This window comes from Tasmannia lanceolata, unplaced genomic scaffold (assembly GCF_043159265.1).
Source record: "Tasmannia lanceolata isolate RefF3 unplaced genomic scaffold, GAP_Taslan_0.1 ptg000019l, whole genome shotgun sequence".
Lineage (NCBI taxonomy): Eukaryota > Viridiplantae > Streptophyta > Magnoliopsida > Canellales > Winteraceae > Tasmannia > Tasmannia lanceolata.
In genome coordinates this window covers 25,385,566-25,411,511 of record NW_027518696.1, presented here as the reverse complement: position 1 = coordinate 25,411,511, position 25,946 = coordinate 25,385,566, and the positions used below count along the sequence as shown (strand labels likewise).

General features: G+C 39.9%; 1 protein-coding gene across 1 annotated transcript in view; it reads left to right on the top strand.

Moving 5' to 3' along the window:
• LOC143852524 (ferredoxin-dependent glutamate synthase, chloroplastic-like) overlaps positions 1-25,946 on the top strand; it is a 66,564-nt gene that overhangs the window by 6,563 nt on the left and 34,055 nt on the right. The window contains exons 2-8 of the mRNA XM_077361936.1: positions 2,992-3,304; positions 7,156-7,598; positions 7,713-7,844; positions 14,923-15,021; positions 15,241-15,311; positions 16,669-16,765; positions 20,821-20,913. Coding sequence (XP_077218051.1) covers positions 2,992-3,304; positions 7,156-7,598; positions 7,713-7,844; positions 14,923-15,021; positions 15,241-15,311; positions 16,669-16,765; positions 20,821-20,913 — 1,248 coding nt within the window. The remainder of the gene's footprint in view (positions 1-2,991; positions 3,305-7,155; positions 7,599-7,712; positions 7,845-14,922; positions 15,022-15,240; positions 15,312-16,668; positions 16,766-20,820; positions 20,914-25,946) is intronic.

Here is a 25,946-nt window from a genome sequence, read left to right as displayed (position 1 = left end):
ATGAAAATTTTAGAGGGTAGAGGTAGGGGTGCAACTTAGGTCGGGTCGGGTCAGGTAGGGTTGAGGCTGCTGAGTGAGAGAAAGAGAGAAGGAAAGAGTGAGTTGGAGATAGCTCCCCCTCACTTGTGTATTTATCTAAAGGGAAAAGGTACAAAGACTAAAATGCCCTTAGGCATGCTACACACAATACACACTTCTAACACACCCCCTCAAGCTGGAATGTATATATTGAGCATTCCAAGCTTGCTATAAATATCACTTAGTGTAGCCTTGCTTAGGGGTTTGGTGAGAGCATCAACAAATTGGTTTGCCGATTGAGTGAAAGTAGTGCATCTCTCTCTCTCTCTCTCTCTGTTGGATCCTGTGTCTTATGAAATGGCAGTCCACATCTATGTGCTTAGTACTCTCATGAAAGACTGGTTTAGTAGCAATGTGAATCGCTGCCTTGTTGTCACAGTACAGCTGAGCTAGTGATGATGATGGAAATCCAATCTCAGATAAGAGTGAACGTAGCCAGATAAGCTTACTGCTAGTATGTGACATTGCTCGATATTCAGCTTCAACACTTGACTTGGCTACAACATGTTGCTTATTTCTTCGCCAGGACACTAAGTTACCTCCTACTAAGGTACAATAGCCAGTCGTGGAGCGTCTATCTGCTGAGGAATTTGCCCAGTCAGTATCACTGTAGCCTTTTACCCTCTGATGGCCATGTCTTTTGAAAAGCAACTCTTTCCCTGGAGCGCTTTTTAAATATCGAAAAATTCGACTCATGGCTGCCAAGTGGGATGTACGAAGGGCACTCTTGAACTGGCTAACAACCCCCACTGCATAAGAAATATCAGGATGAGTAACTGTGAGATATATGAGCTTTCCAACAAGCCTTCGGTATTTACCAGGGTCATGTATCAAGTTACCTTCTTCTGGGTGGAGCTTCGTATTCGGGTCGATGGGAGTAGTAGCTGGTTTCACACCCAACGACCCTGTCTCATCTAGAAGATCCAACACATACTTCCTCTATGAGAGGGGGAGGCTAGTACTCGAGTAAGCTACCTCAATCCCCAAAAAGTATCGAAGACGACCAAAGTCTTTTGTGGACAATTCTATCTGCAGAAAAGTCTTCAACCATCGTATGCCAACTGGGTTACTCCTTGTGATAATAATGTCATCCACATACACTATAGGAGGACATGGCCAACACCAGACTGATGACTAAACACTGAATGGTCAACTGCACATTGCTGCATGCCATATCTCATGAGAGCCTCACTGAACTTTTCAAACCAAGCTCAAGGGGATTGTGAGACCATACAATAATTTGCGAAGCTGACATACTGAGCAGAACATCTCCCCCTGAGTAACATATCTAGGAGGTTGCTCCATGTACACCTCCTCAGCCAAATCACCATGGAATGAGGGATTTTTGACATCGAGCTAGTACAATGGAAATCCATGGTTGATGGCGAGGGAAATAAGAACACGCGCAGATGGAATTTTGGCAACAGGAGAGAAGGTCTCAGTGTAGTCAATCTCGTAGGTCCTCAGAGGCAGAAAGTACCTATAAAAATAATAAAGTTTCTATATCCAACAAGCGACGTGGTTTTCGAGGGACCCCTTACACATTAGAATGAACTATCATATGGCCTATATGATATTTTTGCAATTCTATTGGATTTTCACGGAGTTCTCTGTCGATTATTACTCTTGTTTTAGTGGTTAGTTAGTTTATTTATGTAATTTTTTTATATTATGGTACCTGTTTCCAGAATCACTGTCATGTAGATTTATAGTTATCTGCTTATGGTGTAGTTATGGAATCGGATGTCTAATTTCATGTAGGGAGGTTCTATGAACAAATTATTTTTTGGATATAACAAATTGCGTAGATTTTCTGTTGCATTTAGCACTTGATGCCGTAGTGGGTGAGATTAATTTGTGTCAATTTGCAACGTTTGATGTAATTTTCTTTCCCTCTTTCCTATCATATTGTGCTGAGTGTGTTCATGGAATCTTTTGTCCTGATTATGATTACATAGTAAGAGCCTCTGCAATGGGGATATCTTTAGGTAGATGTGAAGTTTCTTTAAGCATTCAAGGGACGGATTGCGTATGGCCATTTTCAGATCATCTTCAATTCTTGATAGCTCATTGACATTCATTTGCAGTCATGTTTGGTTCTGGTCCTTGCTTGCAGTGTTTTGAAAATCTTACGTTTTACCATTCAGATTTATGATTCAAATCAAATCTTTGGCATAACTATTTGAATCCCATGATTGAATCTTGATTTGTATGAATCTTATGATTTTCGATTAAATCTTACGATTCAATTGTAAATCGTACGATTCATGTGGTTTATCCAAATTAAGTTATGTATAAAAGAAAATAGAACTTTCTTTCGAAAGACCTGATTTCCTTTCTACATTACAAGAAGCCTTCAAATTCGCTATCATTAGAAGAAGGAGAGATTCGAACGAATCGAACCAATCCATGCGCTTGAGGGCATTGCTTACATTGAGGCGGGAGATGACTATGATGAGGACAACACCGACAACTCCAGTCTTTTATGATTGATATGTCATTTGATATTTGAGACTTTGAGAATTGATGTGATCTTATGTCTTTTTCTTTATTCTTAAGATTATTATCCACTTGCGTTTGGATGAAAAATAGATGATTAGTTTGTGTCAAGTTTGTTAGCGAACAATTCGTATTACAATATTGAATGACTAATCATCGTAGTTTCTATTTGAATTAATGAATTTGGATGAAAATTGAATAATTGGCTATTTTTTATTATTTAATTTGTTTATAATTTTTTTATTACATATATAGATATATTTCTGAATGAATCTTACGATTTACGATCCAAACTGATTCGACCCCTATTACAATTTACTATTCGATTCTGATTTTTTAGACATTGTTTGCTTGTGACTTAAATTGTTTATTGCTTCTACTGGTCTCATAACTTTTGAATGATGTGCTCATCAGGTTGCAAATTTGGCTGATATTATATCAGAGAGAGGTGCATGTGGAGTTGGGTTCATTGCAAACTTGAAGAACAAAGCATCACATGAGATTGTTACGGATGCTCTTACAGCACTTGGTTGCATGGAACATCGTGGTGGCTGTGGAGCGGATAATGATTCCGGTGATGGTGCAGGATTGATGACTTCCATTCCCTGGGATCTATATAACAATTGGGCCAATAAACAAGGACTTGCGTCTTTAGATAAACTGACCACCGGTGTGGGGATGCTTTTTCTTCCCAAAGATGAGAAGCATTTGAATGAAGCCAAAACAGGTGATTCTGCAAAGACCATTTCTTCATATTTTTCTTTTTCCGCTTCTGATCATGAAAAGCAATGTAATCTGTTAGTGAACATTATTGCACTGTTTACGAACTCCTCCAGTAAATCATCGACTTGTCCGAGTGGACCCCCTTTACATTGGTCGAGTTCTCCTTTGAGTCAATGTTTTTCCTTACCAAGTCAATTAAAACTCCTTTGACTTGCCTGAGTTCAAGGCAAAATTGATCGCATCAATCATTGAGTCGCTTCAATCGACTCCCTTTCCCTTGACCGAATTACATGATATGCATTTAATGGAAAGTCAATCTAGTGCTTCAATGACATGCTTTGCTATTTTGCTGCCACATATTGTTCAGACTTGTCCATCGCTCATATTGGAACATGCCTCATTTTTTACTGTCTCTATGCCATATAACATCATTTAATATCCAACTCTTCATATTATCCATGGTTTAGAATTTCAGCCGAAATACTGAAATTTTAATCGAAATTATGGAATTCGGCCAGGACTGAAACTTAAAACCGAAACAAAAATTTTAAAATTTTGGCCGAAATTATAAGGTTTTCACCGAAATTTCCAACGTAACCGAAATTACCACCGAAATTTCCTCCAAAATTTCATTTTCTGCTAAGGCCGAAACCGAAACCAAAATTTCAGTCGTTAATATTATCTTAGTTTTGTATTATGCATATTTGTACTACATGGCATACCATTATCTACACATTTTATCCTTTGAGATTTGTTTCTTGAATTCGATAATTGCACTGCATTTTCCATCATTTATTGTCGGTATTATGTGGTAAAAGTGGTTGAATTGGATTTTGGGGGTATTTTGGTCATTTGAACTTCTTATGTATTCCTCCCTCTCAATAATTGTTATAAGGTGTATATTATTGTCGTTGCACTCTTTGCTCTCTTTATTAAATACATAAGTGAGGGGGAGACTCTCCTCAACTCACTCTTTTCGTATCATTCTCTCTTTATTCCTCTCTCAACATGGTATCAGAGCCCTAGGGTTGTTGTGGTGCCCTAGGGACCCCCATTGAAGCACCTCCTTTCTTATCCTTCTTCCTCACACCTCCTTGCTTCTTCTTCCTCCTCTCACCTTCCCTCTCTCACTTTCCAAACCTCTCAAAACTCTACCCGACGCTTCCCAAAACCCTATCCGACACTTCCCACTCCCATCTGCTGCCCTCCTCCTTCCCAAAACCTATTTGATGCTCTCTCCTCCCCGCCATCAGCCCTCCCAAACCCTACCCGACACCGTCCCCTGCCAGCCGTAGCCCTCTCCACGTCCCCTTCCTGCCGTAGACCCTTCCTCCCAAACTCTACCCGAAGCCCTCCCCTCGCCACCGCAGTCCTATCCGCCTCTCCTTCCCACTGTAGATCCCCCCTCCCCTCCAAAAAAGAAAACCCCCTACCCGACAGCTACGCCATCCTCTTCACTTCCCACCACCAACCGCCATCTCAAACGTCTTTACCCTTGCTGTCCCTCTCCACCTCCAACCCCAACACCTCTTGCACCCTACCTATCCTACACCAATATTCTATTCTTTACATAAGCCCCTAATCTCCCTCTCTTTTCCCCTCATCCTCCTTGGGTTTCTAAACTCCTTCTTTTCAATGGCCTAAATTATCCTAGATTTTTTTATTCCTTCCCGTGGCTCCGATCCCTTTTTATTCCTTTCTCTTCTCCTTTTGGTCGCTGTTCCATGTCTACTTCTGCTATCGGTTCTCTTCGGAGCCGCGATGTGATTTCTGGGCCGTCTAGTGATTTTCTCTTTTCCCTTCTTTCTTTGCCGTTGTGGTGGTTGAGAGTTTCCTTCTCTCTCTTTCTTAGTGGATTCTCTTGTCATCATGGATCCCCTATCAGCACGCCTCCTCTTGTCAGGTCGAATACTCCACCTTCGGCCTCCTCTTCTAGTCATTCTCCTTCCGTAATGGCATCTTTCCCTTAGATGACTACGGTCAAACTTGATGGGTCCAATTATCTGATTTGGCGTATGGCCGTTGAGACCTACGTCGTTGCTTGAGGTAAGGTTGATTTCATTGAGCTAGTTCCCCCCCATCCATGGATCCCTCCTATCCTCCGTGGCGACAGGATGATGCCATGATCTGCACCCTTCTCTAGCAGAGCATGGCCCCACACATCGCTGGCACGATAAAGTGCCTCAAAACATCAAAGGAAATCTGAGAGTATACAACTGTCATTTACTTTTGGGTTGATACCCTCAACTTTCTGCCCCTCCGCCAGCAGATTATTGGCTCCGGCTCCATTCCGTCCCTCATGGAGGTTTACTCTCTTGCAGCATATGATAGTGGTGACCATTCTGGACGTGGAGGTGGTACCTTGGCTGTGGTTGGGGTCGTCAAGGCCATGGTGGTGGCCGCGATGTTGGAGGTGGTCGTGGTATTGGTGGGTGTGGTCGCCCTTATTGCACTCACTGTCGAGTAGCCGAGCATCATGTGGATACTTGCTATGCCTTACATCCTGAGCTTTGTCCACACCATTCTGCTCACATCATAATCGCCAGCCTCCTTGATGCCTCTTCATCCTCCACTACTAGCTCTGTGGCCCAGGATGAGTCGTTCCTTCTCTCTCGGGCCGCGTATGATGAGTTTTTGCCATAGTTTTAAATTTCGTCCTCGGATTTTGGTCAGCCCTGAAACCGAAATGGCTAATACCCAAAACGTTACATTTTTTCGGCCAAAATTTCAAAATTTCAGAAAAACCGAAATTTTAGGAAATTCAGCACATAAATTGTGATTTTTAATTAATTAATATTTCCCGAAATTTCAGGCGAAATTTTGTATTGAATAAATATTATTTTTATGGGTTCGTTGGATTCCGAAATTTCGGCTAAATTTTGGTTTCGGTGAGGGTCGAAACATATACTGAAACCAAAATTTAAAGCAAGGCCCAAGCAAAAGAAAGTGCTTTTTCTTTTTCCCGTTTGAGAATCATTTATAATCTCTTGGAGCATGGGAATGACGAGTTGTAAGCCAATTCTTTTTAAAGTTCCCATCTTCCTTCAATCTACCCACAAATAGAATGTGGGTACTGTCTGAGTTAACAATTCCCATGAAGAAATCTTCTATCCTCCTAATCTCTTCGGCTCTATTCAGCAACCCATTAAGGTCATCCCAACCATTGTAACAAAAATGGTAAAAAGAGGGTCACCTTTCCTAATTCCAAGTAACCTTTTAAATAAACCCACCATACTACCATTAATAAGGATAGAGAAATGAGGGGATGAGGTGCACCCCGTAAACCACTTCCTCCAATGATCACTGGATCCCTTTCTATCCGTGAGAAGTTCACGAAGGTCCCATCTACATAGTCTTAGGCTTTTTAATTGTCAAACTTACAAATGGTACCCACTTTTCCTTCATTCTTCCTCGAATCAAATCATTTGTTTGTGGTAAGAACCTCATCCAAGATTTTTGATGTCCCTCCACAAAAAGCTCCTTGATTTGGGGAAAACAGCTCCTTAAGCACTTAGTTCGCCGCTATTAAAAAAAGCACCCATATCAATCTTCTAGCTAGATTTTGGTAATAATCATATAGATCGTTTCACCATATTATCAGTTTTTTTAAAATTTTCTCCACTCCCTTTCGAGTTGTGTAGATGTCCTTTCGTAATTTTACATTTCTATATGCTGTTCTTTCCCTTGCATCACTTTGTTAGAAACTTCATACAGTTAATTGACAACTGTTTTGTCTTCTGCTTGATCTTGTGGTCACTATTGCATGGAGACTTAGTATTCGTTTCAGAACTTTATGGTTCTTTTTGTACCTCCTATGTATTTTCAGAGCAACCATCTCATTCTCGTTTTTTGCAGTTGTGATAAATACTTTTAGACAAGAGGGCCTGGAGGTTCTTGGATGGAGACCTGTTCCTGTAAATACGTCTGTAGTTGGTTACTATGCAAAAGAAGCCATGCCTAACATACAGCAAATATTTGTTAAAGTTACGAAAGAGGACAATGTTAATGATATTGAAAGAGAATTGTACGTCTGCCGTAAGCTGATCGAGAGAGTAGGAAAATCCAAAGAATGGGGTGATGAACTTTATTTTTGTTCTTTATCTAATCAGACGGTAGTTTACAAGGGCATGCTCCGCTCAGAAGTTCTGGGGCAATTTTATTTGGACCTCAAGAGTGATCTTTACACATCACCTTTTTCCATTTACCACCGGAGATACAGTACGAATACTAGTCCCAGATGGCCTCTCGCACAACCAATGAGGTTCCTTGGTCATAATGGAGAGATCAATACAATACAGGTTCATGCTTTTAACTTTGCCACTTTCTATTCCAATGCTGGCTTTTGGCTATCTAAATGACTTCTGTTTCATGTTTCAATTTTATATAAATTATAAGCTTTGATTTTTGTTTAGGGTAACTTGAACTGGATGCAATCTCGAGAGGCATCAATGAAGTCTCCTGTTTGGCGTGGTCGTGAAAATGAAATTTGCCCATATGGTAACCCGAAGGCATCAGATTCAGCAAATCTTGATAGTGCAGCAGAAGTACGAGCAATAGCACTCTTAACTTTAGTTTGTTTATTTATATTAAAGTATATAAGATTAAATGAATTCTTCTCCAACAACTTAAGCTTTTGGAGTAATTGGTAGTTTGACATGGTATCGGAGCAAAGGTCCTAGGTTCAAAAACTCCTTGATATTAAAAATCCACTTCTAGTGGCCAACCCAAAAGAGGGGCCACATGTGCTACGTGTAGGCCAACCCTAAAAAGAGGGGCCACACGCAAGGGGGAGTGTTAAAGTATAAAAGATTAAATAACGCCTTCTCCAACAGCTTAAGCTTTTAAAGTGATTGGTAGTTTGACAATTTACATAAATTGCCATTGTGGGACTTTCTGTTGACTCTGATTCATTTGGAGGACTTGTATGACGGTATAAAAACTCATTTGGTGGAGTGATTCAAATATTAAATGCTCTATGTTAAATCAGTGTTTAAAAACACGGATGTGACTCGGGACGTGGCCAAGAAAAATCCTTGTTGACTAGGCACGGACACGGCCAAGAACGTGGTTGACGCGTTCGTAACTCGGGAGAGTCAAAGGAGTTTATTGACTCTTTTAGGGCAAAACGCGGAATGCAGATGTGGTGCAACGCGGAACGCGGCCAAGGCAAAAAGGAGTCGACTCGGGCGAGTTCCTTGTCGAGTCAAGGAGTTTTTAAACACTGTGTTAAACCCTTGATAGTTCATTTTTAGTTAGTCCTTGAATAGATACGATGAATGTACATGAAGTCGATTTTTTTTGCATGTGGCAGATAACTTGAGTTCCCAACTAATAGGCATCATATATAGCCGATTAATTTCAAAAAGATGTATTACATGATGTGACCAATTTAAATATCTGATGCTAATTTCCTGACAACATACTTGAGAATTTTAATCTTGTTATATTGTATTTTAATGCAAAGGATGTGGAGTTTTTATTGTATTGAAAAGATAATTTTATTTAACAGGCTAGAAAATGCCACTTCTTTTCTTCAATTTCATAGAAATGTTTATACCTTATGAAAATTAATTTTGTATCAATGATCTGACCTACTAACTTCTATTTCCATTCAAACACTCGGACTAATATTACCAACTCTACCAATAAAAAAAAAATATTACCAACTCCAGGGCAACTTCTAAACCAGTGGCCTCCACCAAACTGAAATAAACGTCATGTCAAGCTAGATTATGCCAAATTTTATATGGGAAACTGTGCCTGAGGCTTATGTGCAACAATTTCATGTCTCTTAACAAAGATTGGAAGATTGTAAGTAAACTGATCAGCTCTACTTGGTAAATTCTAGGCCTACTAAACTTCAAAGTTTCCATTTTAAATATATGAGTAGGCTGTCTTGAAAATGTTCTTGCTTTTTTATACAATTAAAATAGTTATATCTGTTAAGAGAGATTAAGAGAGAAAAAAATGTGAGTTAGGGCTGGCTCCCCCACACTAATTTATTTATATACTAAGAGACAGTACAATGACGAGAATGCCCATACTAGGCTTATTCTAACACTCTCCCTCAAGCTGGAATGTATAAGTTTTACATTCCTAGCTTGTTACAAATGTCACTCAACTTTGCTTTATTCAATGGCTTTGTGCACATATCAGCCAACTGTTCTGCAGAACGAGTGAAAACAGTACATATCTCCCCCTTCTGAATTCTCTGACGAATGAAATGACAGTTGACTTCGATGTTCTTTGTTCGCTCATGGAAGACTGGATTTGTCGCAATATAGATGGCAGCCTTGTTGTCACAATACAACTGTGAAGGTGAAGAAAACACAACACGTGCTCAGATAGGAGTGACTTCAACCAGATAATCTCTGTACTCGTGTGCGCCATTGCTCTGTATTCTGCCTCAGCACTTGACTTTGCGATGACATCCTGCTTCTTGCTTTTCCATGAAACCATGTTGCCTCCCACAAATGTACAATACCCTGTAGTCGATCTCCTATCTCCAGGAGATCTAGCCCAATCAGCATCAGAAAACCCCTTAATTCGTATATGATCATGTCATTTGAATAATAAGCCCTTTCCTGGTGCACCCTTCAGATATTTGAGGATTTGAACTACTGCACTCCAGTGTGAAGTACGAGGGGAGCTCATGTACTGACTGACTACCCCAACTGCATAGGATATATCAGGACGAGTAACAGTAAGGTATATGAACTTGCCTACTAGTCTTGTATACCTACCAGGATCCTCCAACAAGTCCCCTTCTTCTGGAACTGGTTTTACATTGGGATTCATAGGTGCAACACAGGCTTTACACCAAGATTTCTTGTTTCCTCCAACAAATCCAAAATATACTTTCTCTGTGATAGAGACAAGCCACTAGAGGAGTATGCCACTTCTATCCCAAGGAAATATCTGAGATGTCCCAAGTCTTTTGTAGCGAACTCTTTTTGTAAGAAAGTCTTCAGTTTCTGAATTCCCTCTGAGTTACTACATGTAATAATGATATCATCGACATATACAATCAACAGAATGCATCCTGCTGAGGACTGATGACTGAATACTGAATGATCCACAACACACTGTCTCAGGCCAAACCTCTTAACCGCCTCACTAAATCTGCCAAACCATGGTCGTGGAGACTGCTTCAACCCATATAATGATTTCCTGAGGCGACAGACGGAAGATGACATCTCCCCCTGAGCAACATACCATGGAGGTTGCTGCTCCATATACACCTCTTCAAGGAGGTCGCCATGCAAAAAAAAAAAAACATTCTTCACATCTAAGTGGTGAAGATGCCAGCCATGATTGACTGCAAGGGACATGAGGACACGAACTGAAGGTATCTTCGCAACTGGAGAAAATGTCTCATTGTAATCAACACCAACTGTCTGAGTGTAACCCTTAGCAACGAGACGAGCCTTCAATCGCTCAACGGTACCATCTAGAAGATATTTAATAGAGAATACCTAACGACAGCCAACTGGTCGAGCACCAGATGGTAAAGAAACCAGATCCCATGTCCGATTAGAATGTAGAGCACCCAACTCAAAGTCCATGGCAGCGCGCCATCCTGGGTGAGCCGGAGCCTCATTCAAAGACTTTGGTAACACAACTGAAGACATAGAGAGCACAAAACTTTTGAAAGTAGGAGTTAGACGATCATATGAAACAAAATTAGAAATGGGATGGGCAGTAGTATGAGATCGAGTACGAGAGGCAATAGGCGAATTAGACAGAACTGCAGGTGTGGGAAGAGAGGATACCTGAGTAGGAGGTAAGGGGATCTTTGGCTGTGAAGATGATGTGTCGGGCCGATGTGGAAGTGGCCTGTTTTGTTTATGACGCCGTTGATAGTGTTGTGTAGTAGCCGGTGGAGCCAAAATGGGAACGCCTGAGTCGACTGGACCGGCAGAGCAGCCAGAAGCTGAAGGTGAGAGATTGGAAGCAATATCCAGAAGCACAGGGAGAGAAATGGAGACATCGGAATCCGGCCTGTTGGAGCTAGCAACGGGGGTAGAACTAAAGAAGGGTTCGGACTCAAAGAATGTAACATCGGCTGAGACAAACCATCTACGTAGACGAGGACTGTAGCAGCAGTAGCCTTTCTGGGTACGAGAGTAGCCCAGAAACACACCGTTTGGAACGAGGATATAGTTTGTCCCTGCCAGAACCCAAATGATGAACAAAACAAACGCACCCAAAGACCCGAGGCTTAAGAGGAAAGGGATTCTCATGTGGATATAAGGTGTGATAGGGAGAGGCACCATTGAGGACAGAGGATGGAAGGCGGTTCGCAAGAAAATACGCAGTCAGAATAGCCTCCCCCCTAAAAGGATTTAGGAACCCGCATCTGAAAGAGTAGAGTACGAGTCACTTCAAGGAGATATCACAATTTCCTCTCGGCTACACCATTCTGTTGCGGGGTGTAAGCACAGGAGGACTGATGTGTAATACCAGAAGATGAGAGATAGTCCTGAAAACCATGAGTACCAGAGAAAAACTCCCTAGCGTTATCAGTACGAAGACTTTTAAGATTGCAACCAAATTGAGTTTTTATTTCAGCATGGAAGGTTTTAAATCCAGAGAAGACCTGAGAGCGGTCTTTCAGTAAATACAACCATGTCATACGTGAATAATCATCTATAAAGACAATAAAATACTTAAATCTATTATTTGACGCGACCCTAGAAAGTGGACCCCATACATCCGAATGAACTAAATGAAAAGGACTATCAACTCGACTAACAACCCGGGAAAGAAATGACACTCTGTGATGCTTCCCGAGTTCACAAGACTCACACTGAAATGAAGAAATAGAAGCTGGGACTAAGGATGTCTGCCGGAGGTGCTGAAGCGATAGATGGCCAAGTCGACAATCCCACTGAAAGGCATCCACAGAACTATGTAAAGCTGTAGTAGAAGGACTGTAGTCAAGGCGGTATAGGCCATCCACCTCGTGCCTCGATCCAATCGTCTTCTCAGTCGAAAGATCCTGAAATACACAATAAGAAGGGAAAAATAAGATTGAGCAAGCAAAATTTTTCGTAAGTTGACTAACAGAAAGTAAAGTAAAAGGTGACTTAGGAACACAAAAGACATATGATAATGGTAGATGAGGGGAAGGACACGTGGTGCCAATACCAGTAATGGGAGTAGTAGATCCATCAGCTAGAGTAATTGACTGAAAATAAGTTGGAAATGAATGAAAAGAAGAGAGCTGAGACGAGTTACCAGTCATATGATTTGAGGCTCCTGATCAATGATCCAGGACCCAGAGCCAGAAAGTAAGGTCGTGGGTGAACTACCTGGCTGAGCAAAGTTTGCAGTGGGATGGGAGGCACTCTGTCGATACCGCTGCAGCTTCTCATAATCTGCCCTCGTAAAACTGAAGGACTCATCAACAGGTGTATAAGCAGGTCCCAGAGTAATTGTGTCAGAAGGGCTAGCTGTCGTGAGATGACCTGAGCGAGGTGGACGAAGCTTAAGGTGAAGCGTATAGCAAGTCTTTATCTGGTGGCCGTCATGTTGACAGTGGGTACAATATGGATGACCACGTCCACTACCAACACGGCCACTACCAGAGCCACATCCACGAGATCGTGAAAAAGAACCACCGCCCCTGACAGGGCGAGTACCACCACCACCATCATATGTCATTAGAGCAGAACTGTCAGCAGGGGGCAGGGAGGGGGACTCACCAAGACATTGCTGGGCACGGGAATAGGCCTCTCGTAACGACAGAATGTTGCCTGACCCTAGAATCTGATGACGCAAATGAGTAAATTCCGGGCCGAGACTCTTAAGATAATGCACCACTTGAATCTGTTCCCGCTGCCGGCAGAGAACATTAACATAAGAAGTGAGAGGCATGAAAACGTCAAGCTGCTGACATAAAGAGATAAACTGCCAATAGTGAGTCTTAAGAGACATGTCACCACGACGCAGACGCATCCACTCAGAATAAGTGGCACAGATACGGGTGAGATTCTCAGCGCAGAATATCAAGGCAGTGTGATCCCAAATCTCTTTTGCAGTTGGGAGGAGTTTCATGGTGGATGAAATGGCAAGGGTCATGCTCTGCCAGAGAATACTACAAATTAATGCATCTTCATGTTCCCAGCGAGTATTCGAAGGGTCCTTGGGCGGAGGGGGATCCTGATGAAGGAAACTGACCTTACCTCGGCCAAGGAGGTAATGTCTCAACCGCAACTTTCCAGGGTAAGTAATTGGTTCCATCAAACTTAGCAATATTCAATTGTAGGTAAGAACCCTCACTGGTGCCAAGCTAGGAGAAGAAGAGGAAGAGGTAGCCAAAGGTGGGGGATGGGCACGAACCTCCTTGGTCATGCCTAGAGAGGGGTCCACAATGACTGAGGGATCCATAAGGACAACAAATGACGAGAGAACTGAAATACCCACAACCAATGGCTACAAAGAGAGGAAAAATGAGTGATGGACACCACAACTAATCAAAGCAATGGCTCATAGAGTGGCTTCACGTGCTAAGACAAGACAAAAAATGGAGCCATAGCGAAGACGGGACGAAGTTGCGACGATAAAGTGAAGGGAACGGAGCGAGGTCAGCACATGAGGATCTGAAAAAGAAAAATAGTGGTATATAGAAAGGGAGAATGGATAGATTTAGGGTTACGGGTGTTGGGGGGTACAAGACGGAAGTCGTGGGAGGAAAAGAACCAGGGAGGGGGGGGTTCACGGTGGTGGATGGGGAGTGATGGAAGAGGGAAAAGGGTGTCGGGTTTGGTAGGTGGTGTTGGGGGGGGGGGGGGGGGGGGGGTTGGGGCGAGACCCAGTGAGGGTCGGGAGGGTGGGGCGTTGGGGCGAGACCCAGAAGGGGTCAGGGGGGTTCGTGGGGTGGGGCGAGATCCAGAAAGGGTCGGGTGGGTGTCGGCGTGGAGGGGAGGGTGGGGCGAGACCCAGGAGGGGTCGGGTTGGGGTCGTGGTGGTGGGGAGAGACCCAGGAAGCGTCGGGTGGGTGTCGGGGTGGAGGGGAGGGTGTCGTGGGGGGTGGAGAAGGCACATGGGGTGTCGGCATGGAGGGAGGAGGTGGCATAGGGGGTTGGGGAAGACACAGAGAAGGAGAGAGAGGGTCAGATATGGAGGTAGGGGAAGGTGATTAGGGTTTAGGTTTAGGATTAGGGTTTTGATTAGGGTTATGATTAGGGTTAGGGAGATGAAGGTAGGGATTAGGTTTAGGATTAGAGTTTTGATTATGGTAGGGATGGAGATGGAGAAGATGGAGGCTGATGGTTGATCCCTAGGGATAAAAAACCCAGGGCTCTGATACCATGTTAAGAGACATTAAGAGAGAAGAAAATGTGAGTTAGGGCTGGCTCCCCCTCACTAATTTATTTATATACTAAGAGACAAAGTACAATGATGAGAATGCCCATACTAGGCTTATTCTAACAATATCTATAGTTCTATACCATATCTTTCTTTATTAATTCCTCTGATGTTTTAATGTGTAATGCAATCTCATGCCATTTGTTTGTTATTTTTAAGTTTCTTGGTTTCTTCCTTTTGATATTCTTATTTCTTGGATTATGGTTTAACTCTTCTTTGTCGGGGTTGATTTTTCTTCCTTGTGACTAGTTGTTAATAAAAAGTGGTCGTAGCCCGGAGGAGGCACTCATGATTCTTGTCCCAGAGGCATACAAGAATCATCCGACGCTGATGACAAAATATCCTGAGGTAATTTGGATTGATAGTTATTGAATATTAGATACTTGTATTTGTTTGACAAAGACTTTCAGTTTTCCATTATTTTATGTATTCCCACTGTCATTCCTGCTTGGTAAATATGTCTTTGAAGTTAATGATTTGTTATTTGCTCATGCCTTTTTTAAGAACTTAATACATTTGAGCTGAAAGCATATGGTGCTCTAGTTTCTTATTTGTTTCTTTTTATAGGTTGTTGATTTTTACAACTATTACAAGGGACAAATGGAGGCTTGGGATGGACCTGCCTTACTTTTATTCAGGTACTAGTTTGCAAGGAATCTTGTATATCTTGTTTGAAACCAATTCTTGCTAAGGTTGATGCTGTTTTGGGATTCTGTTGTTTGATCCAGTTATTCTGTTGTATTAGAATGCTCCGTTCCCATATTGAATGATGTAGGTGTAACTTGATACATACATATATATATTAATATAGGTTTGTGTTGCGGTGTTCTAGAAGCACTGTGCTCCAGCCACTTAGTGAGAAAAAAGTTGGACATAGTGGACCAAAACTACTGTAAAATTCTTTCTTTTCCCCTCTCTCTCTCTCTCTGACACAGACACGCGTAGCTGTTTTTTTTCTCTAGTATAAAAATTTAAAATGTGTTATATATACATGTGTGTGTGTGTGTGTGTGTGTCAAGGATAGCACTAACAAAGTGTGCTTAAGGGACCACGATTCTTCGCTGCTTGGGGGTCTTGTTTGTTTCTTTTGGAATGATGATTTCTTCTCTTCTTTTTTTTGGGAGGAATGCTCAGATGTTTATGGTGGGAATATGCATCTATAATTGTATTTCCTGTGTGCTTGAGAGACCATGGTCTTTCACGTATCGGGTCACCTTCTACTCTTGTTCTAATTTTGGATTGTAAGGTTGGGGCAGCATATCATGGGGTTTTGGGTTTTTTTTGGGCTCTCAGTTTGTGTTTCTTTATTATGTAATGAGGAGGGACTATTGGTCCCTAATTTCTGTACATATGTTTTTATGAATAAATATGTCAACTTTAAAAAATAAAGATTGTGCCCATGGTCTGATGAAGACAAATGTGTTCACGTCCACCAGAGGTAGATTTGATCTATTTTGATTAAATTATGAATTCCAAATAAAAATCTATGGGGCTTATTTAAGATTGATTACAATTTGTGGAACCAAGAAGTATATTTCTTCACTTGAGTGTGAAATTCTGAAGGTTGCTCTGAGGCAGTTCTCTAAAGTCCGTTTGCTCTGTCAACTTGTTGTTTGCTACCCAACAGTTACGCAGCCCTATATCTTAATATATTTTTAATCTTACCCTATGTGAGGACCATTCAAATGAATGGTTTGGATCACCCAAACAATGTGGGCCCCCACTGTATTTTAAGGTAGTGTGTAGGTAACTTACCTACACAAGTGTGTAGGAACTGTTCTCTCATATATATATATATATATAGATTGTGTAGTAGGAAACATTGTACCAACCTTTGACAATTTCAACTATAGAATTTCCAGTTTCAACTACAGAATTTCTTAAATTATTGAGGACTTTATATTATTGGGAAAGAAGGAACATGCCCTACTCACAGGTTCTGATATCCAAGTTTCTTCCTCTTGTTTATGACTGGGTTTCTCAAATTTGATGCAGTGATGGAAGAACTGTTGGAGCTTGTCTAGATCGGAATGGTCTTCGTCCGGCTCGATATTGGCGGACAATAGATGATATTGTCTATGTTGCATCTGAGGTTTGAGCTTTGTCATTGTACATTTATATACGGCAATGATTTCGCTGCCTCACTTTGATTTGTCATTCATATTTTCTGATTGTTTTCAAAAACTGTTTGTCTTTAAGTTTGTGGTACTATTATGGAACTGAAACATTTCCTCAAATCAATAACGAGGGGGCTGATATTTACATCAACTTGTTTTGACAGATAAACCTCCCCTCTAATCAATATTGATTTTAGACGAGGGTGCTGATATTTAAATCCCTTTGTTTTGACAGATAATCCTCTCCCTTTTGCTAATTTTTTTTTTTCATTGGTCATAAACACTCATTGGGAATCATAACAACCAATGGGAACATCCGAGACAAATAAAATGTGTGAAAATCAGTTTCCTTCAGAAATTATTTTCTTGTGCAATGAGAATGTATTTACGGATATATGAACTCTAATTGTGTTATGATGGTTTGATTATTTGTTGGTAATGTTTGCAAGAAAAACCATTCAGTTACACTAGAATTTATACTCTAATCCTTCATGGTGGAATGTTGTTGACACTCTGTTTTGATTGAACATGGTGTGGAGTTGAATATCGAATGCATCATGTCTATTTCAATTTCTATCTTGGTTAATGGCTCCAAGCTTAAGCTGCTGAACTCTTGTTTAATTACATATTAAAAAATCTGAGTCAAATCATTGACTTGCCCAAGTCAACTAGGTTTTACCCTGGTCTAGTTCCCATCCGAGTCAGAGTTTTTCCCCACCAATTCGTTCAAAGACACCTTTGACTTGATCAGGTTATTGGGGAGTTGGCCGCATCAATCATTATATGCACATGAGTTGACTGCTTTTACGTTGGTCGAATTGTCGTCTAAGTAAAGGGTACCTTCTCTTACCTTGCGTCTTTGTAACTATGGGAGAGAATTTGACTCCTGCTTTCCAGGCTTAGCAGAAAGGAGTGTCACGTATGCGTAAGACCTCCTTATATCTTCTTATAGACCTATGTTGGCGTGCCTCCATCGATAAAGTAAAGAGCCACATTTCTTTGGGAGGTAGTGCCAGAAACGGTAGCTGTTTGGCTTATGTTCCTACCTTAGTTATAAATTCCGTTTGGGAGGTAGTGCCATATATTCCGTTCTGGTCAGAATTCCGGTCATTCCGGACGAAACAAGCAGAATGTGCTGTTTCGTCCGAAATTCCCCAAATCTTGTTTTATTTTTCATCTCTTTCTGTTTCGTCTTCCTGGTTCTGTCTTCTTCCTGTTTTTGCTTCCTGTTTCAAGACCCAAATCTAAAAGGATAAAAAGTCAACTTTCCAGTTCTAGTACAAAATTCGAAAAAAATGGGTCAGGTTAAAATCCTAACTTCCAAACGATGGGGTATTTTTCTAATTTTAAAAATTCATAAAATCTATCATGTCTAAACATTATTAAATCCCAAAAGTTAGGTAAAAAAAAGTCTCATAATTTGGTCTCTAAATTTTTTTCATCTTGTCAGGCACTGGTCAACACACTGGCCAACATGCTTGTCAACACAGGCATTTTAGCGTATAGTGATCTTCCTTTAAGTAAATGTTGGATCTTCTACATATCTTGTTCAATTAATTGTTTTTTCTATTTTTATCACAATTTTTGATTTTTTTGGATTTTTTTTTCATATTTTTAACTATTAAAAAAAATTTCCCTCGTCGTAGAGGAACGAAAAGTTTTGAACAAAACGTCGAACGAAACACCGAAACGCTCCGTTCCAGTAGTAAAAATGAAATGGCGAACGAAACAGAATTTGTAACTTAGGTTCCTACTCAAGATGCTTTGCCTCACCATACCTGGGTACACTCATTACGCAGCTATTCATTAAAGGATATAGAAGCAGCTCATTGATCTACTGCTCTAGAAAATTTGTGCCCATATTGAAGATTGGGGGATAAATTTCCCCAGTGTGGTAAGTTAAAGCTCATAAAATCTGTCATATTCATTATCCCAATTTACTATTTGCCTCAAAATGCCCAGGTCCTTATACTTGCTTGTAAAGTGAGAATACTTGCAGACATTTTTATGGAACCAAATTGGCCGAGGAAACTGATTGGAATCATTTATGAAGAATTTGCAGGACAAAGTTTAACGATGTTTTGGTATTTGACAATTCTAAGGCCAACTCGGATTTATTAATGAAGCTGGTATTCTTTCTGACTGGATCATCTTTGGGTGTTTTTCACCTGAGCTCACTGTCAGGGAGGTTATCTTGGATAGCAAGTTGTCTTTCTGCGAAAATAAAGTGGAGATGATTAGGACATATGGTGAATGTCTTTGTCCTCTCTAGTGTATTTGTGGTGTGCCAATTCACTACTTGAAAGGTCATTGACATCCAGCTTGTTATGAATTCGATTGACGAGATGCTTAGATGTGTTACAACCTCGCCGTTCACAGCTCCATCAAACCAAAAGGTTGAGATGCTGATATGCCTATTAAATAAAAACCTTATTGATCCATTATCTGCCCAAATCTGACACAACCACATTCAATTAGACAACTGAACTGGATTTTGATGCCTCATTCTGATGGTAATTTCATGATTTAAGTCAACGTGAAGTGAGTTCAAGATCTTGGGTGCAAGGTAATTGGGTTCAAGGTTGCTGTGCTGCTAGATGTCTCCTCCAGAGAAATTCATCCGTGCCTGACAACTAATACATGAATACATGTTGTAGGGCTGTGACTTTATTCAATTATATGTGGGCCCAATAATGGCAATAACTAGTATGCCACTAATAAGTGATAGTCCCCATAAAAAAATAATGGAAAGAACTCTCAATACTCTCCCGTAAGCTGGAGCATAAATGTCATGAAGGCTCAGCTTGGAACAAATAAAATCCAATCTACCAACGCTCGAAAACATCTGCCAACTGATTCTGTGATCAAACAAAAGGGATAGAAACTGCGTGGTTGATCACTTTATTACTAACAAAATGACAATCTCGATATATTTTATCCTCCATTGAAAAAATGGATTATTCACGACCTGAGTGGCTGCTTGGTTATTGGATTACCTGTTCCTCCAAAAAGGAACACAAACAAATCAATTCGTGCGTGTTGTGTGCCATGGCTTTGTACTCGGCTTTTGCGCTTGGCCGTTATACTACATGCTCTTTTTTACTTTTCCATTTGATAAGATTTTCTCCAACGAAGGTACAATATCCTGCATTGGACCTTCTATCTAAAGGCAGACTAGCCCATTTAGCATATATGTAACCTTCAACTTCCATATGCCCATTGAACTTGTGGACTTCCCTTGAAATACCTCAAAATATTAGTAAAAATATTCCAATGCAGCACTCAATCTATGATATATACCTTGTATCCAAATGGCTCTTAAACATTAAACATGCAACTTACTATTAACCTCAATAGGCACATGACAAACAATAATACACAAACCCTTTTTATTACGAGGGGAGAGGAGGGGGGGGAAGGAGAATCACTTACTAGAAGGAAAAGCTTCGAAATTCGGACATGCTCAACTTCAAATCCACTTTTTGGACATTACCAAGATGAGCTCTCTCTCTCTCTCTCTCTCTAAAATGCCCCCCCCTGCTCTTTGGATATAAGTCTTTGACTCTGTTTCTTTTGGCATAAAATGAGCATAAAAAAATTTTACTCCCACTTTTAAGTTGAAAAATGGGTATAGAATTTCTTTTACGCCCATTTTACGTCAAAGGAAATGGAGACTAAATAAAAATTCAAAGACAATTTGATACAATGAAAGCTTTTAGATAAAAATGCAAAAAGAAAATATGATGCAATCTTGGACTTTTGCTAGGCGTGGGTTTCAAGGATGCTTTGATGCAATGAAAGCTTTTAAAGGGGAAGAAGAGACCAATATGGTATTGGAGAAGAGATTCAAATGGCCCTCTCTTGGATTTCACTTCTTTAAAATTTAAATATCACATCGAAAATTGCTTGTTGCATATTTGTGTTTTTGTAATTTACTGTGTTTTTGTAATTTACTGTGCTGAAGTTTTATTTGCAGGTTTTGTGAATGTTTTTAACTTTTTTATCTTAATTTTGCTTTATCTGTGTTTAGGTTGGTGTTCTACCGATGGACGAATCAAAAGTGACAATGAAAGGTCGTCTTGGCCCAGGAATGATGATTACTGCAGATCTACAGAATGGTCAGGTTGGTGGCATATTTGCCTTCTCTCTATTCTTGCCTTGTTTGTACCATTATTAACACTATTATGAAGTTGTCAGTTGAACGCCACATCAATTTTCAAGATGGGGATGCTTATTTTCGCTCTTTATTTTAGAAACATCCAATTTTCTGTTTGTCATTTAAATGTTTCAATATTTTTTCTTAATCTGTATGTTTTTTTGAATTTTATTTCAAATTGCAAAGCTTGTTTGATTGGCTTCCTGAAATACACACTATATGCTGTTTTTGTTTAGATAATATGCTTTCTTTAGTGGTTTCTTGATAGGTGAGGCTTTCATTGATTTTAGTACTTTTTCCCTTCGCATGTTTCTCATTTGTGAATGCCTTTAAATTTCAAGGTGCTACACATTGGCTCATACTTAATTGAAAAATTCAAGTACCTTCCCAAATCTTATGGATTGGTGAGATGATTCTACTTGCCTTACTTATAAATACAAGATAGAAGAGAAAACAAATGTTAAATGCATGAGGGTAGCCATGGTTTTCAATATTGGTTTCGGTCGCCACTGAAATTGATACATTTTGGTTTCAGTTTGAAATTTCTGTAGAAATCTTGTAAAATTATGGAAACATATAGAAACATATGGAGATTTTTTTTTCCTCTGGTACTGTAGGTTTCAAGAACTCTACCAAGGTTGGAAGTTTTTCTCTCAAGAAAATATCAAACTTTATGATACTGTGTTTCTTGTTCCTCTAATGGTAGATAGTTTCTCCGGCGAGATAGGGCGAGATGGTTTCTCCGGCGAGATAGGGCGAGATAGTTTCTCCGGCGAGATAGTTCCCCCTCCGCGATTGAGGGCCCAAGCCCTTCCTGCTCCTTTTCTGTGGTTACAATCATTCGTGGGATAGACAATGGTCCTAGCTAACTAAGGAGTAACAAAGTATGGTGGTAAGGGATTACTTCGGGAAGAGACCGGTAAGTCCTCCAGATATTTTCTACTTGGGGAGAAATATAACCAACGGCACTCACTTGTAGTTGTGACTATAGAATAGAAAGCCTCAAAGACCTATACCAAGACATAACAGAGGCTAGTTATATGGTAGTTGAAGCTCTGCAATGGCTAGATATTAGTAGGGAATGTTGCTGGAGAAACCTGATCCTACTGGGTAATGGTTGTAGGTCACCACCCTCCAGATCAAGGCCGAGAAGTCCTTGCGAATATGATTCAAGGCCGAGAAGTTCTCGTGAATTTGATTCAATTGCAGAAAAATCACAACCAGTGGAGAAAAATCACCTGATTTCTATCCGAACCGCTGACAACAAGCATGTAATCGGACTGAAAATCACCCAGACAATTGGACCTGTTCATCCTATGAGTCTTACAACTTTGGATCGCGCTCTAGATGCCGCAGGTGCTCTAGAAACAGAGAAAATGAGACGGAAAAGGAAGAAAGAGAGGAACCAAGAATGGATAAGGAAGAGACTTTTACCCTTTCCGGAATGGAATCCTTGGGGAAATATCCAGAAGTAGAGGTGGCTGGCAAAGTAGTCGAAGATCGTAAAAAAGGAACTCAAAAAATGCTTGATAGGCTGTATGAAGACTGGCTTATGGGATCTATAAGAGATTTGGCAGTGGGCTATTAAAGAATGGCACCTACCATTATTGCCGAAACCACTTGTCATTAATAACCAGGACGTGCTATTTAGATTTGATTCAGAACAACAAGCACTGAGGATACTACGAGGGGGGGGGGGGGGGGCGCCTTGGGACCTAATTTATCCTCCTTGTTCTCATGGAATCCAACGACACATTCTGGAGCCAAAACGGTATGCATCAGATTTTACGATATCCCTCTCCACGCTTGGTCATTATCAACGGTTGTAGCTTTGGGGAAGCTGTTTGGGCATGTGACTAAAGTGCAACTGTCAGGCAACCATGACTATTGTGTGGCTTTTGCCTCAAGTGAAAGTCCTTACAGAGCACTGGAAATTGATACCACCCTTTGTAAGATTAAAAGTGGATAAGAAATTCTTCATACTTCAAGTGAAATGTATGCCGGAGGCGGAAAGGGAGGAAATATCCTCTCAATCATCAGAACAATTGGGAATTAAGATCACAAGCCTTCTTCCTCTGGCACTGGAGGAATGCTTAGCTCGGGAGGGGGAAAAGTCTTGCAGGCGAGAACCGTTGGTCCAAAATTCAAATTTTAAATTTCCACCTACCCATTGCGTGGTAGAGACCTCACTAGCTGGATCTCTCAGGCCAAGGATAGAGACTAACAAGCAGATAGCATTAAATGCCAAGTCGCCTGTCATCATGTCAGCCTATAAGAACTGTAGTAACTGAGTCAGAACGAGCTGAACAAGATCCCTTAATGGGCTCACATAATAAAAGTGCACAGTAATGAAATTGTATTATAACAATGATTCTTATGTCAATGAACAGAATATGCAACGAAATCGAAATAAGAGTATGGATACGATAGTCAAAAGACATGAGAACAAACAAAGAGGATATCAATGGATCATGGTAGAGATAAATAATGAAAGAATCAAAACCTTGTATTGGGGGAAAAACATAGATATTTACTGTAAAAAAATCACATTGTATACCAAAGTATATGGTCTCAAATCCGAATCATCATATGTATATATCCCAAGTCATCATCACCTGGCCGAAGCGGGTGGAAGCATAGGTCTTTATATATATGCCACGCATATATATAGGTCAATAACGTTACCATACGACGACAAGGTATGCATGAACATAGGGAACAAAATTATAATATCAAAACCATTAAAGGAACCTTTATTATGAGAGTCCACTATCACTTGCCTTAGTGTTTGACTGTGGAAGGAGATGGAAGGTTTTAAGTATCAATTGAGAAGCAACCCTGTACAATTTACATATCAAGCGTGTTACCAGTGTTCAATTCTTTTCTACTAAACTTGTTCGTATTTATACCAAATTTATTACTAAACTCGGAGAGGCTTCAACTTAAACTTAATTGTTGATTTCTTCGCAAACCAATTGTTATCATATTGTATTATTATTTATAAATCTGATTCCTTTTGAAAACCAAAATAAAATGATTATTTAACCACTTTTAGGCGCTGATTTTAATGAAAATCAGCCCTTCAAGGCTTATATAATACATACATATACCATCTCTTTCAAGCAAAACCATATAGGTATATTCTATAACAATTTTATCAAAGATGTTTATACAAAACAACCTATTTAAACACCCATACTTGTTGATTTTCTTGGAAATCAGCACCATAAAACTTAGATACATTATTTATATATCACATATGTTACATAAAACGCTTGCATGAGTTATATACTTTATATACGATAAAATCTTTACAAAACAGTCCTTAAACACACTGTTTTTGTGCTGATTTTGTTGAAAATCTACCATAAAAATCATATACAACACACTTATGTATCATATCTTTCATGAAAAACATCTTACATAATTTATATGACAAGTATTCGATGATATCTCGCAAAAACAACCACGTTTAAGTGCTGATTTTTAAGAAAATAGTGACAAATCCTCTACAAAATCACATGTATAGGTTTAGGCATCCAAAAATAATTCCTACTATACTATAGATTACTCTAATTAGAGTTTTTTATAAGTAAAATACAATACATATATTTTTAAGGCATAAAATTTTAAAAAGAAAATTTAAAATAAGTTTCTTAATTCAAAAGAAAGTAAAGAAATGAATAAAACATTTTTAGAAATCCTAGTTAGGTTGAAACAAGATCAATAAAAGCAAAAATTCTGAATTTAAACAAGGAATTACGAAAAATATAGTTTTCGGGCACTTACTCGAAGATGGTTAAAAATAACCCTAGATGGGTTTATTTATAAACTTAGCCTTGAGTTCTATTTCAAGAAGGATTCTAATTATTACATTCCTAATTATAATCTAATACTAACTTAAGAGGGTGGAAATATCAATATTGGATTTCCTAACTTATTCTAATATATTATTAGTATTTAGGTTATATAAGGTTACTTTTAATTTTTTTTTAAAAATAGAACAACCTAAAAGTTGCCTAATAAGACAAAACTCGTAATTATGCCTAATCCTATCAGAAAATGGGTCATAACTTGCTCAAACCACGTCCAAATCGCTAAATCTTGGGTCCATTGGATAGGTATTCGAAATACCCATCTACCGGGACCAAAATCATGTCGAACAGACAAGATTTGATGTCCCAAAAATAGGTTATACTAAAAGTGACGAAAATACATTATGACCATTGATTTTTAAGATCCTTTAATCTAATGCGAGATAGGAAATATACAAGAATCTTACAGATTGGGGCTCGATCCAATATCTAATTTACATATCCTATGGTCCGAAAACTCAAAATTGAAGATCTAGCCGTTAATCTTTGATCGAAAGATTTACGGTCTCGATTTAATTAGGATTTGTATCTTTATAGGCCCTTGGTTGTACCGGGTCATTACAAGTTGCATGGCTCTCAGATGATGATGAAGGAAGGAGTAAACGCTACAGATAAAGGAACACCAAAAAAGAAATCGGGATCAAAGGTATGGTAGACCTCATGACGGCCCCCCCTCGAGAAGTGAAATCGCAAGAGAATTCAAGAAATATCAGCTTTCAAAACTAAGGTTGAAAGCAGTGGCCTCTGCTGAGGAACCTTCTGGACGTCAGATTCAGGCGGATTTAGACTGTGCCTTTTCGCCCATTGAGTAGCACGGGAAGGAAATTAAGGAGAGCCCGGAGTCGAATCACGCAGGACATAGGGGAAAGGAAAAGGAGAAATCATCTCCGGATGAGGGTTCCATGACGGTGAGAGACTCAATGGATGTGGAACTGGGAAGGAGAATTAAAACCTTTTTTGAGAATGGGGAGCAACCTTCAGAAGAAAGAAGGTTGGAATCTTCTGGGGATGAATCTTCAGAAGTGGAAAGAGGAAATTCATCCGATTCGGAGATATTAGAAGGGACTCCAGACTAAGAAAAGGAAATTCATAGATATAGAAAAAAGGGACTCCAGGCTAAGAAAA